The sequence below is a fragment of the Pseudophryne corroboree genome, chromosome 11 (assembly GCF_028390025.1).
Source record: "Pseudophryne corroboree isolate aPseCor3 chromosome 11, aPseCor3.hap2, whole genome shotgun sequence".
Classification (NCBI taxonomy): domain Eukaryota; kingdom Metazoa; phylum Chordata; class Amphibia; order Anura; family Myobatrachidae; genus Pseudophryne; species Pseudophryne corroboree.
The window spans coordinates 295384232-295402324 of record NC_086454.1 but is presented as its reverse complement, the minus strand read 5'-3'; the positions used below and the strand labels follow the sequence as shown (position 1 = coordinate 295402324).

General features: G+C 45.2%; 1 protein-coding gene across 1 annotated transcript; it reads right to left on the bottom strand.

Moving 5' to 3' along the window:
* Window positions 1-4600: 4600 nt before the first annotated feature.
* On the bottom strand, window positions 4601-16375 carry LOC134968753 (protein DBF4 homolog A-like). The gene is made up of 6 exons (XM_063944246.1): window positions 16076-16375; window positions 7411-7489; window positions 7254-7299; window positions 6889-6969; window positions 5938-6025; window positions 4601-4702 (listed from the first exon to the last, which is right to left on the bottom strand). The coding sequence occupies exons 1-6, from the start codon at window positions 16373-16375 to the stop codon at window positions 4601-4603; spliced, it is 696 nt and encodes a 231-aa protein (XP_063800316.1).
* Between the last annotated feature and the right edge of the window lie 1718 nt (window positions 16376-18093).

Sequence of the window (18093 nt, the reverse complement as noted above, 5' to 3'; positions counted from 1 at the left end):
CTTTTTCAGGCCAACTTCCCCAGACTGCTCGCCCAACTTCAAAGAGACCTTGAAAACTGGGGAAGCCATTATATCTCCTGGATCGGCCGTATCAACGGCGTCAAAATGAACCTTTTGCCCAGACTCCTTTAATTGTTACAAACTCTCCCTGTTCGGGTCCCACCTTATGCCTTTAAAAACCTTCAGCACGCCACGTCCCAATTTATCTGGTCCAAAAAGAAGCCCAGAGTGAAACGTGTTGCACTGCAAAAACACACTTCAGAGGGCGGATTGGGGGTCCCAGACTTCAAAGCCTATTATATAGCGGCCACCCTAGCACAATGTACTCAATGGAATACTCCGAGAGTTGAGAGGGTTTGGGTCTCAATTGAGGCCGACTCTCTTAATTTGAACTATCTCTCTTCTTTATTGTGGCTTTCCTCTGTAACACGTTCACGCTCCGTTAAATCACACCCAGTAGTCTCCCATTCTCTAGACGTCTGGGATTCAGCTAATCGTAAATTCCATTTGGCACCGCCCCCTGGTCCTCTGGTCCTGATATTTGATAATCCCTTGTTTCAGCCTGGCCGTCACCCTAATGCCTTGCCACAGTGGCGGAGGGAGGGGATTATACTATTAAATGATCTGACCTCAGACTCTCTGTTTCCAACCTTTGCAGAATTACAATCTAAATATGCTTTGCCTCATACACTCTTCTTCCAATACCTGCAAATCCGACATTTCCATTTCACGCTTCTTACACAGATTAACCATAGGCCGTTAACTTCTCTAGAAGTTCTTGCACTGAACACGAACTCGACTAAAGGACTTATTTCCACTATTTATAGATCACTGGTACCCCCAGGACAATCGGTTAAGGAACCTCATGAGAGGGCGTGGGAATCGGATCTGGGGGAAACATTTGATTCCGAGGAGTGGACAGATATCTACACTAGCCTAGCATCTAGCTCCATTTGAGTCCGAGCAAAGGAAAATGCATACAAGCTCTTCTATAGATGGTATTATGTTCCCACCCGACTTGCCAAGATGTTCCCAGACACATCTCAACTCTGCTGGAGATGTAATACAATGGATGGGACGTTTTTGCATATTTGGTGGGAATGCCCTAGACCAATCCCTCTCTGGAGGGAACTGGGATCCCTCTTCAGTTCGATCCTGGAGATTTCCATCCCCATGTGTCCCAAGCACTTCCTTCTTTCCGTTATCCCTCCCTGGGGCCTCGCGATGTCAGACTAAATTGTTCACCCATATGGTCCTGGCAGCCAGATGTGCTGTTGCTTCGGCCTGGAAATCCACAGAGGCTCCCACTCTGGGAGAAATTGTAGAGAAGATATGGCACATCTATACTATGGAACATATTACTAGCATCTTAAAGGGCTCTTCGGAGGCCTTTCTTAGGACCTGGGAACCATGGACGTCCTTTTTCAAGACCTCCCCACCTTTCCGTTAAGGGGGGTTGGCCCTATCGTAAGCTCTCAACAATTGTGCGTTCTCACATACCTTTTTTACGTCTTTTTCCATTTGAGCGGGGCCGGCCGGGTCACCCCATCCTTCACCATTACTTCTTTTCTTCCCCTCCTCTGGTTTTTAATCTAGTTTTCCTGTCTCTCTTCTCTTCTCGTTCGCCCTCTGCCGCGCTTTCTATTCCTATACTGTCTTATAATATCTTAAAACATTGATGAGTATAAGTTTGTCCAGATAGTAATTAAGCTCACAATGCTTTGACTATTTAAGTTTTTGATCACCCCTAGGGGGATGCTCAATGTATCTTTATGATTTTGTGAGAATATTCTGACACATTACTATTGCATGTTCCTGTTTTTATCTCATCTGCCTAATAAACAAATGTAAAAAAAAAAAAAGCCTAACGCTGCTCCTCACCTCTATGAGGGGAATTAAAGTGTTTTGCTGACCAGCGGACACTAGATGGCATCTAAAGGAGCAATTCAAGTGTTGCTCCATTCGGACGCACACAGCCGCCGGCACTGACATTACTGTAATGTTGTTCTGTCATTTTGGCGGTCTGGTAACTAGTGTTACTCTATAATAAGATTAGGTCTGGCAATGACGGAGATGGCCTCTGCCTAATGCTGCACTCCTGACGCATCAGCTAATCCATCCCCACCAGCCCTCCTGTGTGTCCCTAGACATGGAACTCCACCATCGCCAGCTTTACCCGAGTGCATGGAGAGGTTTCTCCCCTCTCATATGCCCAGAAAGCAGCAGTGCCAGCACCTGGAGAGAGTATGGTGCGATTCCAAGATGGCAATGGCACCCGCACTGCTAGAGGTAAAGGCTGTTGCTTTGCCCACGCTGACCTCTGCAGCATCTTTCCCTTTAACAGCCATGGCTTCACCCAGTGTCGTAACTAGACATTGCCCCCAGTGCCAGTAGCTCACACTTAAGGTGGAAACACACTGGTAGATATATCTGCTGATCAATGGATCTGCAGATATGTCTATAGCCGGATCGGGCAGTGTGTTGTGCATATACACTGCCCAATCCATCATGACTGATGTTACTAACTGGGAGGGCAATATAACGGCTGATATATCGGCCAGTGTGTACCCAGCTTAAGACATGTCAGGATGTGTTCACTCCCAAGCAACAGCGTGAGGATCGCCATAAGCAGCATCTGCCTGTCATGACAAACTGGATGATTTGGAGAATCATTAATACGGAACAACCTCCATATTGTGGGACTGGTTGAACTGGTTAAGGGAGAGGCCCTAACGTGCTTTCTGAATACCTCACTTTTGGATCTTCGTGCCTCCTGTAGTGATCTAGTGAAAGAAAGAGCATGGCGCATTGGCCCTACTACCCTAATGCCCGCCCTAGAGTTACCATCCTTCCAGTAGCGGATCTTGCCACAGGCAAGCAGGACTTTTGCCCGGGGCGCCACCTTCCGGAGGGCGCCGGCGCCATCCGGAGGGCGCCGCTCCATGGCAAGATCCGCTGCTGCTGTGGTGCCCCCCGCTGCCGCTGCCCGCTGTCCTGTGAAGGAAAACTAGACGCTACGCGTCTAGTTTCCCTTCGTGGGCTACCCGCTGTGAAGGGAAACTAGACGCTACGCGTCTAGTTTCCCTTCCTGGAGAGGACCTTAACTGTAATGATGTGCGGTGCGCGTTGACGTCATCGCGCACCGCACAGCAAAGGTCCTCTCCACGAAGGGAACTAGACGCTTAGCGTCTAGTTTTCCTTCGTGGAGAGGACCTTTGCTGTGCGGTGCGCGATGACGTCATCGCGCACCGCACATCCTACTACAGTACAGGGGGGCGTAACTGGCCACGCCCCCTGTATGAAGCCACGACCCTAATTCCGCCCGGGGCGCAAGAAGCCCCGGAACCGGCCCTGCATCCTTCAGTAAAAACATATAGGAGTACTGACCCCTGGTGCTATGTTTATACCATAAAAAATCAGAACTTCCGTGCTAACCGAAAGCAAATAAATGACAGTTTATTGCATAAGCGTAAGATTAAAATTCATATGGTGACCTTCTCAATTATGGTGCCTGCATAATATAAACAAGAAGGAGCCGTATATAGATCACTAGCTCTGCTGCATACAATATTTATATATATATATATATATATATATATTTTTTTTTTTTTTTTAAGATAGATGGTGATAGTGATATGCTCACAGAGCTTTTTGGTGGTACATAAGGATAAGGTTTTTCATATCCGGCTGGAGATGCGGGAGTTGCAGCAGGTGACAGTAGAGCATATCGGATAATGGCTCCCAAGCAGTCCAGCACACGCAGGAACTGGGTGAAAGTGTTTTGATCTATAATTAGAACAACAATATAAATGAATATAGATTAAAGGCATAAGATATGAATACTAATAATTGTCAATAAAAACGCAGTCTCATAAAATATATTTCATATAGTGTTTATACTACAATAAAAAGGGGTGGAAAATATTTGAGCATGCACCGGACCCGTACAGCTCATGTGTAGAACAGGTCTGTGACGTAGGATGCAGTAAGGCGTCAGACTGTAAGTGATTGACAGTTTGCTGCCATTTGGAGGCGGGGAGGAGGCAGCGGCTGCCTCCGTTTCTCATAACAGAAGCGTGTCGCTGTCATTATGGGGAAGTGCCAAAGATGGGATCACCATCCGAGATCCTGGATTGTATAGGTGTGTGCCCACCAGGGTCGGACTGGCCCACAGTGGTATAGGGGAAACCCTCGGTGGGCCCCACTGCCTGGGGGGCCCACCCCCTCCTCTAGAATCTTCCAGATTGTACACTTGAATTATAAATTAATTGCATATGTTACATTATACACAAGACTATGGTGTATTTTCTACAGTGCATTGCTGTTATGAATCTGGTACATTATCATGTGTGCACTAGCCGTATTTACTATATATATTATTTATCATTGGGCCCAGACCATGCACTAATGATTAGCCAAGCATCTAAGAATGGGCCCCTACCACTGCATTCCCCCGGTGGGCCCTTCACGCCCCAGTCCGACACTGGTGCCCAGCATTACACACCCTGCTCTATGAGTAGCTTAATAAGATACAAGTTTATATTGTTTTGTGTAAATAGTATAACAGAATGTGAAAGTAAATACAGAAATCATGATACCTTCAGTGCTCCTCCCAGTCCGCGCACAGGGTGGCAATAAGGTCATCCAGGGCCTTGTAATCTTGGCCCTCCACAACGTTTTTGTGCTGAGGGCTTTCAAGATGCTGCAATATGGAGACAAAGGAAATAAATGTGCATCTGAGAATAAAGATCTTCATTTGTATTTTCCCCAACAGAAGACACATTAATGTCAGTTAGAAAGTGCAGGACCTGTATAATGATTAGGGCACCATTTTATTCTGGTCACTACATCCGTTTATTCTAGAATAAAGTTATTTAGAACAACATAAAGATACACATAGCCATACCTCCCAACTTTGTGTTTCTTCAAAGAGGGACACACGCGCGGCTTCGCCGCGCGCGCTCCCGAACAATGGGCGTGGCCTAACAAAAGTGGGCGTGGCTTCGCGGGAGACCCGCGATCACGAGCCACGCCCCGTTTTCGTCACTGAGGGGGCATGCCCAGCGCTCTGTGAGCCGCTGGCATGCCCCCTCTCCCTCTGACTCCCTCTGACTCCCCTGAATAGACGCTTAATATAAGTTAAATATGCTGGACTGTTAAGGCAGTGCCACTTTGGACGACATGAATGATGAACAATATGGTTCATTATTTTCCCTTGAACATCCCGGACTCCCGGATGAATGATAATGAACGAGATAGAGCGACTTAATGAACGACTGAACGATATGAATCGTGTCGTCAATGATATAGCCAGAATTGTGCTGCAGGGACAGACGACAGACAACCTAGTTTGCGACGCGTCGTTCATCGTTTGTACCGCCCACACTGGGCGATATATTAAACTATGTCAGTTAGAAGGGTGAAAATTAGCAAGATAGTTTAAAATATTGTCCAGTGTGGCACTGCCGTTAGTGTGCCTTGAGAACTGAGGTTGGGATACACTGGCCTATACCATCTACACCATCTAGTGTTAATTATTAATACTGTATTCCATACACTATGTTCTTCTCCAGCTCCCCACGACTACTGCGCTTGCTCCAGTTTTCCGTAGACGGGAGATTGTTATTTCATTTGGAAACCCCCATCTAGAAATCCTGCATTTGCCCCTGCACTCTGAACGCTGCAGACAATTATCATGCCCAATAGACACAGTAATAGGCAGGACATCCATACTTCCCTACTGTTCTGGATGCCTGGTAGGCAACTCTTCCCCTCGTCCTGTGAGCAGCCACCCGCAGCCGCCCACTTCCCGAGCACCTCCTACCTTGCTGCCCCCTCCCAAAGTGAGGATCCCCAGGTCATCCGCTGCTCCTTACGCAGGATTGTAACTAATACCTACTACACTAAGGCAGTGCACATACATCATTCAGTACTTACTTCTTCCAGATCAGGGTAGATGCACCTGCAGCATTCGCAGTACCCTGGCATCTTGGTGGGGCCCTGGTGAGCTGTGGTCTTATGCTCACTGAGGAAATAACAGTCAGATTAGAGGCAATAAATACAACTACAGCAGCGCATTACATGCCTTCTAATAGCGCCATAACCAAATACATAACTAAATCTAAAGAAAGAGTCCCCTCAAGGAGCAGTCACTGTCAGCAGCAACATGTTACACCTACATTATACACATCTATATGGGGAAACAAGCTGATTTATCAAAGAAACAGCAGTTGCCGGATTAGGGAATCTCCCTATGTACCATTCCCTGCAGCCTGTGATGGCCAACTCCTGGTATCACCACGCTGACCATCACCGGGGGATCTCCTGCAATAACTTCCCCTGGCAAAGCTGGTGACACTACTTGCTGCACATATATAGCAGGACAGCGGTGTTACCTGCAACACCGGGAGGCGACATCTTCTGTCAGTCCCGGGCTCCTCCTCCTCTTCCCTGCAGCTGGAAATACAGAAGGCTGTGTTCCTGGGGGAGGAGTAGGCTGGGATTCGGGACTACGACGGGAGCTGCCTGCATATAGGTATGGGGGGGTCGACGTGAGTGGCGCTGGGCGGCGGGTGCGATGGGATGCGGTAAGAAGTCCATAGGCTTCTATAGGGTATCTCCATAGAAAGATGGCTATACCTTCCGCAAAGAAAAGTGGCAGCCAGGTCTTAGTACATTTGAAAATGCGGTAAAACACACGTAAACAGGAGTTTTACTGCTTTTTTCCTTTAGTACACCCCACCCTAAGATTCCACAGCTGTACATACATGTGACCTGGGTCATGTGTGCACAGAAGGACCCTGACTGGCCCCCAGAAAGCAGCTCATTAGATTTTCTATCACTCAAATTTGATAAGTGGACCTTAAAGTATAGCAAAATAAAACAGACCTTTCCTTGGTGTCCATCGGGTGACTAGGGCCATAGGGACACTCAAATATAAGGCGAAGCCCAAACAATGGTCTGTAGTGGCTGTACAGGAAGATATTAGGTTATATTATTACAGTAGTGGTCGCTGACTGCACAGGAGAGTGTGGGAGGGCAGACAGTGATGGGACATACAGTAACACTCTCACCGCTCAGCTGAATGAAGAAGAAGAGGAAGAAGAAGAAGCTATTTGGGATTGCTAGTTAGAAATATGAGTTTTCTACACTGGTAAGAAAATGAAACGTATAAAACATATTACACATGTATAGGCACACGTATGTGACACGTGACTGATCATACATTGGGTGTATGTGACAATAACACTCACCGGCTGACATCTTCCACTTTAATAAATGGATCCATCAGTTTCATAACTAACAGAGGAGAAAATGATTAAACAGATAAAACACCAAGTACGCGTCTTTTATCATTATTATCACGGAGTAAAGCAACATATATATAAAAGATGGTATAGAAGCACAGACCTGGTATTGGTTTGGGCTCCGGCTCTGTAACTTCTAGCGCTGGAACCTCCTGCTCCTTAACCTCCTGCGCTCTAACCTGCTAAAAACATTACAAATTGTGAAAACGTAGCATAGAATAACCAGCAACAGACTCCAAACTCAGAAGAGGTTTCATAAACGGGCACCAAGGAAAAAGTCTTGTGCTGAAATATATAAATATATGGCGTTAAAAAATCCCAAAACAAAACTCTGCAAAAGATGACTACTAGGGTTAGGCTCACCATACTATCCCTTTACATCGGGCCACTCATGGATTTCACAGGTTCTGCGGCTGATAAAAGCCAGATGAAATGCAGGATTAAAGTCAGCCAGCCACAGAACCTGTGTAATTCATGCGTGTCCCAGTGTAAAGGGATAGTATGGGAAGCCTAAATATAGTGTACATTCTGTTTAAAGCAAGAGGTTGTTTTTTTTCTTCTATAAATATAATTATTTTAATTGTAGATCTTAGCATGCTGCATTAGAAATCAGACTGGTGCCCTTGAGATGGGTGGTATTCTTGTGACCGGCGGTCAGCAGACCAATGGTCACATGACCTCCCCAAAATCCCGCCCCCTCACTATCCCGACGATTGGCATGCTGACCAACAGGGACTATTTCTTCTTGTGGGTACCCACGACAACCATAGAGTGGGAATAGAACCCGTGGCAACCGCAGGTCACCACCGAGCCTGCAAGGGGCTTGCTGCACTCGCCCCTCCCCGCTGGGATCCCGGCGTTGGTCTGCTGCCGGGATCCTGGCATCGGTATGCTGACCGGCGTTCAGGAGACCATCGGTCAGCCATACCACACCCCGTGAGACTGATGGAGTTAGTTGGACACTGACTTGCTATAATTTTCCATTTCTTATTTAGGGATAGTCTATAGCAGAGGTTCTCAGATGCGGCCCTCAAGGCACACCAACGGTCCACTTTTTAAGTATATGCATGCTTGGCCACAGGTGACTTAACTAGCACCTCAGTCATTTTCATGTAACCATCTGTGCTGAAACCATGAATATACCTAAAACCTGGACTGTCAATGCCTTGAGGGCTGCGTTTGAGAACCTCTGGTCTACTATAGCTTCCATAAAAGCAATGGAAGATGCTGCTCACATGAAAAAGCTGTGTTCTGCATTTACCTATTCAGGTGTTTGATACTATACAGCAGGGGTGGGGAACCTCAGGCCCGAGAGCCGTATAAGGCCCGCAGAGCCACTTGATCCGGCCCGGCCAGACTCACCTAGCCGGGCGCCCGCTGAGATTTTGTTACTAGTGGGCGCCTGGCTTCTTACCCTCAGTAGCAGCCAGAAGCAGGAGCTCACTCCTGAGCTCCGGCTTCCGGCTCTGGCAGTGTGCGTGTGCTGCTGTGCGGTGTTATGGGAGAGATGTCATGACTTCTCTCCCATAGTTCTGAGGAGCGAGCGTCCAGGCGGAAGGCAATGGTCTGGAAGCAGGAGCGGGGCTGGTAAGTATTGTGTTTTTTTTTTCTTTTAATGTGAGTGTAAGCGTCGCTACTAGGGGGCATATCTAATTGGGCATAACAACTGACTGGTGGCATATCTAATGGGGCATAACAAGTGACGGGAGGAATACTTACTGGGGGCATATCTACTGGGCCATAACGACTGGGGGTATATCTACTGGGGGCATAACTACTGACTGGGGGCATATCTACTGGGGGCAGGCTCATTTTTAAGTTGATAATTTTTGTATGGCCCCCAAAGGATTTTATAAATATCCAAATGGCCCTGGCTAGAAAAAAGGTTCCCCACCACTGCTATACAGCTTTAAACAATTACATCTGTAAAAGCATTATGGAGTACATAATATATTCATTTATTAACAGGTTTTTGTTTTTATAGTAAATGCTTACTGATTATTGTTAAGTATACGATGGATCCAATTTAATTATATTAACAGCATTTCATATTTATTAAATTATGTTGGAAATATAATTGATTGTTAATGGGGCCAAAATTGCAACACTTAGAGGCAGATGTACTAATCCTTAGAGAGTAATAAAGGGGAGAGAGATAAAGTACCAACCAATCAGCTCCTAACTGTCATTTTTCAAACACGTCTTGTAACATGGCAGTTAGGAGCTGACTGATTAGTTACACCTTATCTTTCTCCAAGCTTTGATACACCTCCCCCAATGGTATAGGAACAGATGTAAATCTATATAATAAATGAAATTGCTGATGAAAATGATGTCATCACAATAAAATGTAATGGCAGTCAGAGGGGAGAGGCAGAGAGGAACAATATATAAAGGCCATAGTAACATTGTTACTATAATCCCTAATTCACCTTCATTCATAAAAAAAACAAAAAAAAAAAACCCTGAAAAATGTTACATAACGCCTTCATCCACTCGCCTATTCATATATTCTCTGTACAGCGCTGTGTGAAGTGTATAAATAAATAATACTGGCACTATACAAATATAGGGAAAATAGATGGTAATAATATTAAGAATATAAATAGAAATAATAATATTACCTTTACAGGTTTAGATTTTTTCATAGGGCGAAAACAGCAGCAAAAGCAGCTAAAAAACTGGCAAAACCTGGACGGCATGTCGGCAGTTATCTAGTCCAAATAACTAGTGAGCTTCAAACCCTTGAACACGGCAGTTGATGCAGTGAGCTGGGAGTTACCATGGAAGCATCTATGATGTAACAATGGTGTCGGCAGTCAGGCTCATGGCTGCTCTCCAATTTTTATTGATCTTTGAATATATTTTGTAAATTGTTGACTTAAAATAAAACTTTTTTTTATTCTGACCATTCTTTATAATTTATCACTATAACTGTAGTAATGAGGTATGTGAGCGTATTTATACTCCATGTGCATGCCAAGAATTTATACATCGCCTTTCTGTCAGCTGGAATTCCTATGTCCATTCCCTCTCAGTGTATACTATTCCCAACTGCCTACGCTTATCTCATTACATTTCATCTGCCATAACGCCTAATTATATGTGTAGCAAATAACTACAGTGCTGTGTGTGTGAGTGACCTCAGTACCGGAGTAAGGTCAGCGTGGGCCTGGAGATGAAATTCATGAAAGGAATATTGTGTGCTGCCATAGGGGGTGTGACCAGCACTGCAGGGGCGTGGTCTGCACAGGGGTGTGGCCTGTGCTGTGGGGTGAGGCTAGCTCCATGCAATGCATTGCTAGTGTCTACCTTCAACTTCATGTACTAAACGTCAACAGAGTACATGTCAACATGTTCATCATGTCAACACAATGTCAACATCTAACCCTGACATTTTAATGTTGTTAATGTGTCACGTCGACAATTTGTCCATGTTGACATTATAATATTCGATATTCTGGTGTCAACATTATTGATGCTGACCTACTGAGTGTCCACTTAGTAAATGCATGCCAGATATTTGTTTAAATAAGATAAATCTTGTGGGTCAATCCGTATCAAATGGTCCAGAATTAAATTAATTGGTTGCTTGACCATTTGTTAACAATGTTATTTTTTGTGTATGATGACCCCTGTAAGTTAGTAGTCAGAAACCACATTACTTTATTTTTATTTACCTTCATATGAAGATGGCGGCCATTTTTGTATCATGGCATGACATTTTTCTGTTGCGGATGTTTGGAGTAAATGCAATATCTCAGCCGCACGTACTGTACAAGTAAACAGCGAGAGAGACAACAAGCGGAAAAAAAGCGAAAAAGAGAGCGACAGAGTAGAGAGAAATAAAATACTAAAAATACTAACAAGAACAGCCTAGCTAGGAGACATGCAGCAAAAACTTTGTTACCTAATTAGCAGTCACTTACAGGAGGTTCTGATCCCCTTCCTAAGACCGACCATGGCTATGTAGCAACAAACGTCTGTATAACTCCATGGTACGCAGTGGTGCAAGTAGAAATATTTAAACTTCACAGGTCCAGATGCGTCCGCACATTATTCAAGCCCACTTATCTAAATAAATAATGACACTGTCAACCAAATGTGGCGTGAAATGGGTCGGCTCTTATTGACTGAGAGGAAGGCCTAATAATGCTAAACTTGGATGAAAACTCCCTAACTAAGGTGGCGGGGAGAAGAACGGTTAAAATATTTATAACACATAGCATAAAGCAGACAGCACATGAAAATAAAATATCTAAAAATGCAATTGAAATAATATCCTAAATGCTGGAGGGCCTTCTGCCCAGATGTTCAGGGATCGGCCTTCTGCCACCATCCCTGACCATCCAGAATCCAACCCAACCATGGGCCATCTGCCCCTCAATGGCCAGGGGTCGACATTCTGCCACTACCCCTGACCACAACACAACTCGTAAGGACAGAGCTAAACTCCGCCCCTACGGAATAAAATATTGGGCCACCAGCCCCAAGATCCACGTATGATGCTCACCAACTAATAGCATATGGTACAGTGATGCTCCATAGTAAGAATATAAAAGTAACCAAAACTCAATACCAAAATTTAATAAAATTAAACCTAATAAATGAAAATGAATTAACCGTTCTGAACCGGCCACCGAATAGCCAACACAAACACAAACAAATCGTATTAAAACTTTAAAACATGCCTCCCACAGGGCGGGAGGGTGGGCAACGATAAAATTGGAAAGAGGCAGAAACTTCTAGGCTGAATTCCCATATCCCCCTGACTCTATCACGACCAATCATATCCAAACAGCACATACACAACGTTCCACCCCCAAAAGCCTTAACCCCTGACAGGCCGCAGTGATACATTGACTGACATGCTAAAATGCCCAGTCCGGTGAGTTTATGCTGTTCAGGCACACAAGATGCCCTACACAGTCTTTCTTAGTGGTACTGATAGCAAAAAAAATGGGCGTGGTCATGTGTTGTGAGGATGCATGACCACATGCTGCTAGTGGGAGTGGCTACATGACACTAGCGGCGTGGCCACATGACACAGACCCTTTTTGGGGGGAATCTGGAGGCAAGGCTAAAAATATATAGTAATGCCTCCAGTATAATAGAAATATATAGTGATACCTCCAGTATAATAGAAATATACAGTAATGCCCCCAATTTAATAACAATATATAGTAATGCCTCCATTATATCAGGAAAATACAGCCACTGTCAAACTCCCAGTGGCTGGTACAGATGGGAGCTTGGGCAGCGGCAAATGATCATACTTCTCAGGGACGTGGTTTGTGTTCCATGGAGATCCTTCCTGGCTTTGGGGGTCATTCCGAGTTGATCGCTAGCTGCCGTTGTTCGCAGCGCAGCGATCAGGCTAAAAATTGGCACTTCTGTATGCGGCTCAATGCGCACGCGCGACGTACTTTCACAAAAGCCGATGCAGGTCTAGCGACGCTTTTCAATCGCACTGCTGGCCGCAGAGTGATTGACAGGAAGTGGGTGTTTCTGGGTGGTAACTGACCGTTTTTGGGGAGTGTGTGTAAAAACGCAGGCGTGTCAGATACAAACGCGGGCGTGCCTGGGGAAACGCAGGCGTGGCTGGCCGAATGCCGGGCGTGTTTGTGACGTCAAAACAGGAACTAAACAGTTTGAAGTGATCGCAAGCTAGGAGTAAGTCTCGAGCTGCTCAGAAACTGCACAATCTTTCTTTGTAGCAGCGCTGCGATCCTTTCGATACATTCCCAGAGGGCGGCGGCTTAGCGTTTGCACGGCTGCTAAAAGCAGCTAGCGAGCGAACAACTCAGAATGAGGGCCTTAGTGTCAGCCCCTACAAAAGACAATATATTATTCCACCATTAACTATAGTTGCATACTCTCCCTCATTAAGCAGGGGACTCCCTGAAATAGCAGCAATCTCCCTCACTCCCTGAATAAACCAGCAATCTCCCTGATTGCACCTGACCCCCATTATGCAGCTGTTATATTCTTGGGGGGGGGGATCAGAGATACATACATTGAATTGGGATCATCAGTGCAATTCCCCTGCATTGGTAAGGCACAATGATCCCTATAGCTACATGCATTTTATATAAGGTTTCTCGTGGCCACTTACAGTATATGGAAGCTGTTGTAAAACACAATACACAAAAAAAATCCTGCAAAATATCAGTGTCTTTTCTTCATCAAGTAGATCTTACTAACTAATATCTGCTGGATCACCTTAACGGGGGCAGCCTCACCACCCAGACGGGTGGGTAGTCAAGTGGAGGTTGAGTGGATACCTTTGTTTAGTGTTTTAGTGTTGTGACTTGGCTGGGTTTGTATAGAGCTTTTGGTGTGGACTGTTACTGACGTTCTTTCTGACCACCATACTCTTAATTTCTTTACTACTTTTTAGATTTATTAGTTTACTACTTATAAATGAATAGCCGTCAAGTTTTTCTGCCAAATTTAAGTCTCCGAGTCTTTATTTTAGATGTTGAGTATAATTGTTTGTCACTGAATGAGTTTAACTGGACGGCCCTCGGCCGTTAAGGGGTTTATAGAAAATCTATATGAACACTATATGTAGTACAAAATTAGAAAATTTACTTCGCTATCCTTTTAATATATTATCTTTGGTTCTGCCACCAAATTGGGGGGATCTTGCCTAAGTTACACCTGGAGAGAACAGTAGTATGTGCCTGTGTATGTGCTCTCTCTGGGGAGACCAAGCGGCTCTCCCATGGCTGTATCCCAGGGTCTGCACTAGTGATGAGAGTGCCATCCACAGCTGCAGTCCAGAAGTATTGGCCACGTTCTGAACCGACTAGACTCCACACAGGGTGCTGAACGCACAGGTGTGTACCCAGCACATGCACAATATCTGCTCAGATAACACTGACCATTATTCCTAGCAAGCAATATTTCAAATTAAATGTTTGTTAGATAAAGAAATGTGTACTCACGGGTCAAGCATCAGGGGCCACATTTTACCTCCAATTGTGATTCAGCCTTAATCCACACGTAAACCACCCTACTCCAGATTATAAATCTGAGAAGTATTATTCTTCTGAATTAGCAACCTTGACTTTTTCATGTTTTTTAGTCTGTTTTTGTTTTAATTTAAATACAGACTGAAATGGACTAAAATTAGGCAACCCACCTACAAGCCAGTAACATCCGATATGACAAGTGATGATGTACCCAAATTGTGCTCAGTTATACTGTGTGTATAATGGTGACGGAATCAGTATGTAACGCCACCTGTCGGGATTCCGGCGGTCATAACACTGACACTGGGCCGAAAGGCTGACAGGGGTGAGTAGAGGGTATTCTCCCTTCTCCCTAGCCCCCTAACCTCACCCCTTAGTGCCTGACCCTAATCCCCCCGCAGGTGCCTAAACCTAAACCTGCATCCCCGCTGCCAAAACCCAAGCCTCCCTCCCCCTGCAGCCTAACCCTAACCTCCCCCTGCAGCCTGACTCTAACACCCTGCGTGGCAGCTAAATCTACCCCCCCCCCAGCCCTAAACCTAACCTGACGTCCGTTGTTCAAAACGGATGAAATATGCCAATACCAAGACTCAGTGGAGCGAGAGCTCTCCCTCCTTAGATCTGAAATTGCCGACCTTAAGGAAAAACAAGAGGATTTGGAGAACAGGTCGCGTAGGAATAACCTACGGATCCGAGGTGTCCCTGAGACTATTCCTGCTCCGTCTATATCTGCATTTCTCAAGGACCTCTTCAGGCACATTCTCCCCGGTATCCAAGATAACAACCTTCTTCTCGATAGGGCGCATCGGGCGCTCAGTGCCAGACCTCCCCCGGGCCAACAGCCCCGGGATATCATCACTCGCCTGCACTATTACCAGACGAAAGAGAAGCTCGTGGTTGCGACTAGAGATACGCCGACCATCACATTTCGGGACACACAGGTCCAATTATTCCAGGATCTAGCACCTTCTACTATACAGAAACGAAGGGACCTTCAGCCTATCACTAGAATCCTGCGCCAACATAATATAAAATGTAGATGGAACTTTCCCTTCCAACTCCAAGTTTTAGCGGACAACACGGTGCGTACGGCCAAGACACTGGAACAGGGGCAAAAGTTACTTGAGGACTTAGATATTCTTCCCGAACCTAATACTGGCTCTGGCCCACCGAGTTCTCCTGAACCACAACGTACCCGACCTCCTTAAGTGTCTTGGCAACAAGTTCGTTATGGCCCATAAAAATGATTCGGCCCCGCCTTGATCTGGGACTCCTGTTCGCTTGGTCTAATATTCCGTCTGGAGACGGACGAGGGACGAATTACCTATAGGTTTCTGCTCTGTTTTGCTAAGATAATTCATTAGGCATGGCTTCCTTGACGCCATATATTATTAACGGTTGTTTAGCATTACCTTTTTATTGTTAGCTGGCGCCTTAGATGGTCATTACTATGGCCCTGGTCTTAGCCGGCAGTTTTTTCTTCTGTTAGTTGCATATTTTTGTATATTGTCCCGATTTTTGGATAATTCTGTATGTTTGTTTTAGGTGTTATTAGCCATTTTATGTTCGGGTATATACATCACGGATCCACTACCATTGCTCCTCCCCTTCTGGGAGGTCTTTTGACCGGTTTGGGGGCCCATGGTATTTTGCCGGCCCTAGATTTTCTCTCCTCCACCAGTGGAGATTATTGTTATAATCCTTGTTTACCTAATGTTCTTTTTCCCCCCCCTTCTATATTCTAGTATGTTTCTTACTATCACTATACATAGCCCTGTCACTTGGGCTTACTCTACAAGGGGTTCTGGTCTGTTCAGGCCTTCTTTTCTTGTTTTTCCTTTCCTTCTTGTTCTTCTGTCCTTTTCCTTTCTCCTTTCTTTTCTCTCCTTCTCTCCTCTTTCCTCTTTTCTTCCCCTGACTCGACCGGCCCTGTTCAAAATTTTTCAAGGTTTTTTCAGCGGAACTTGAGAGCTTGTCAAATCCGGCCTCCCCTATGGGTCTGAAGGTCTTCTCTCTGAACGTTAATGGTCTCAACTCCCCTAGGCCACGTACAATGGTCCTGGACACCTGTAGACGGGAGAAGGCTGACATCGTGATGCTCCAGGAGACTCACATGACTGGCACTCATTCCCAATTACGAGGTAGGCGCTTTCCCCAATCCTATTTTGCTTCTGCCCCATGCAAAAAAAGAGGGGTTGCAATCTTGATCTCTAATAAGGTTCCCTTTACTCTCTCTAAATCCCTGGTGGACCCGGAAGGCAGATTTCTTATGTTATTGGGCACCATTGGAGCTGAGATGATTACCCTAGTCAACTTGTATGCTCCAAATACTGGCCAAGGACGCTTCTTCCGAAGTACGTTTCGGCAAATTGAGCGATTCTCACAAGGCCATGTTCTTATTGGTGGGGATTTTAATGCAGTGCTCGACACGTCCCTTGATAAAAAGGCCCCTACACAAATTAAACATTCCCCCGAGGTACTGCGAACGGCACAGGTTTTAGGAGATGGTATGAATAGGATGATGTTGCTAGATTCCTGGCGCCTCAAAAATTCTATGGCTAGAGACTATACCCATTACTCTACCCCTTACCAAGTATATGCCAGAATTGATATGATACTAGTCTCTCGTTCCCTAGCTCCGATGGTTGCTCATGCAGGTATAAAGCCTATCTCATGGACAGACCACTCTGGAACTATTCTCATGTTTGATCTCTGTAGCTCCAGTGGTAGGTCTGGGTCCTGGAGGTTGGATGATAGCCTATTATTGGATCCGACAACTCTCCGAGACGTTAGATCCGCCATATCGGAATACTTTGAGATTAACGTATCTGATGAGATTGCTAATAGTATTGTTTGGGAGGCTCATAAAGCCACGATTAGAGGTAAGCTCATTAGTGCAGCATCTCACCGTCGAAAGCAGACTCAAAGTGAAATTTCTTCTCTAGAAACCGAAATATCGTCTCTATTGCTAGAACATCAATTGCACCCCTCCCCTACCTTACTTTCTCAAATAAACACGCTAAGAGGCAGTCTCAATACTATATTGTCTCGCAGATCAGCCTTCATTTTACGACGACTACAACAGAAATATTACGATAAAGCGGACAAAGCTGATTCTGTTTTAGCCAATAAGCTTCCGGAAAAAAAAGGCCTCGAACTTAATTAACAAATTAAGGTCTCATCACACGGGGACCGTTACATATGACCCAGAGACAATTGTTCGAGAATTTCAAACCTACTATGAAACACTTTATAATCTCCCTACTACCACACACCAGCGCGACATACGGGATACCCCTTCTCTTTCCTCTTTTTTCACTAATGTTATACTCCCCCATGTTTCTGACCAGCACCTCTTGGACCTAAACGCTGACTTTATGGATATAGAAATTCTAAGTGTCATTAAGAATCTTAAGGTGTCAGCTGCCCCAGGCCCGGATGGTTTTCCCCCCATATACTATAAAAAGTGTGCGGCGGTACTCACTCCCTTTCTCTCTAGATTTTTTAACGATATATTGCGCGGTGCTTCTTTTGATGCCTTGACTTCTTTGGCAAATATAGTTGTGATTCCTAAGCGCGGTCGAGATCCTGAGCTTGTTACCAATTATAGGCCCATATCACTTTTAAATGTTGACATAAAGATCTACGCAAAATTACTGGCTAAAAGGCTGGGGCCCTTGCTCCCTCAATTGATCCATCCTGATCAAGTTGGTTTTATACCTGGGCGCCAAGCCTTAGATAACACGCGTAGAACGGTGGATCTGATACATGAAATACACAAACAAAAGAAGCCGGCTATGATCCTGGGT

Bases quoted from the DNA above. Each gene is read 5' to 3' on its own strand.
- LOC134968753 (XM_063944246.1), bottom strand. From the start codon at position 16,375: ATGTCAGCCTTCTCCCGTCTACAGGTGTCCAGGACCATTGTACGTGGC. The intron at 7,300-7,410 runs GTCTGTGCTTCT...CTCCTCTGTTAG, and splicing joins GGAGCCCAAACCAATACCAG to TTATGAAACTGATGGATCCA. The intron at 6,026-6,888 runs GTCTGTTTTATT...TTATTTCCTCAG, and splicing joins CCGATGGACACCAAGGAAAG to TGAGCATAAGACCACAGCTC.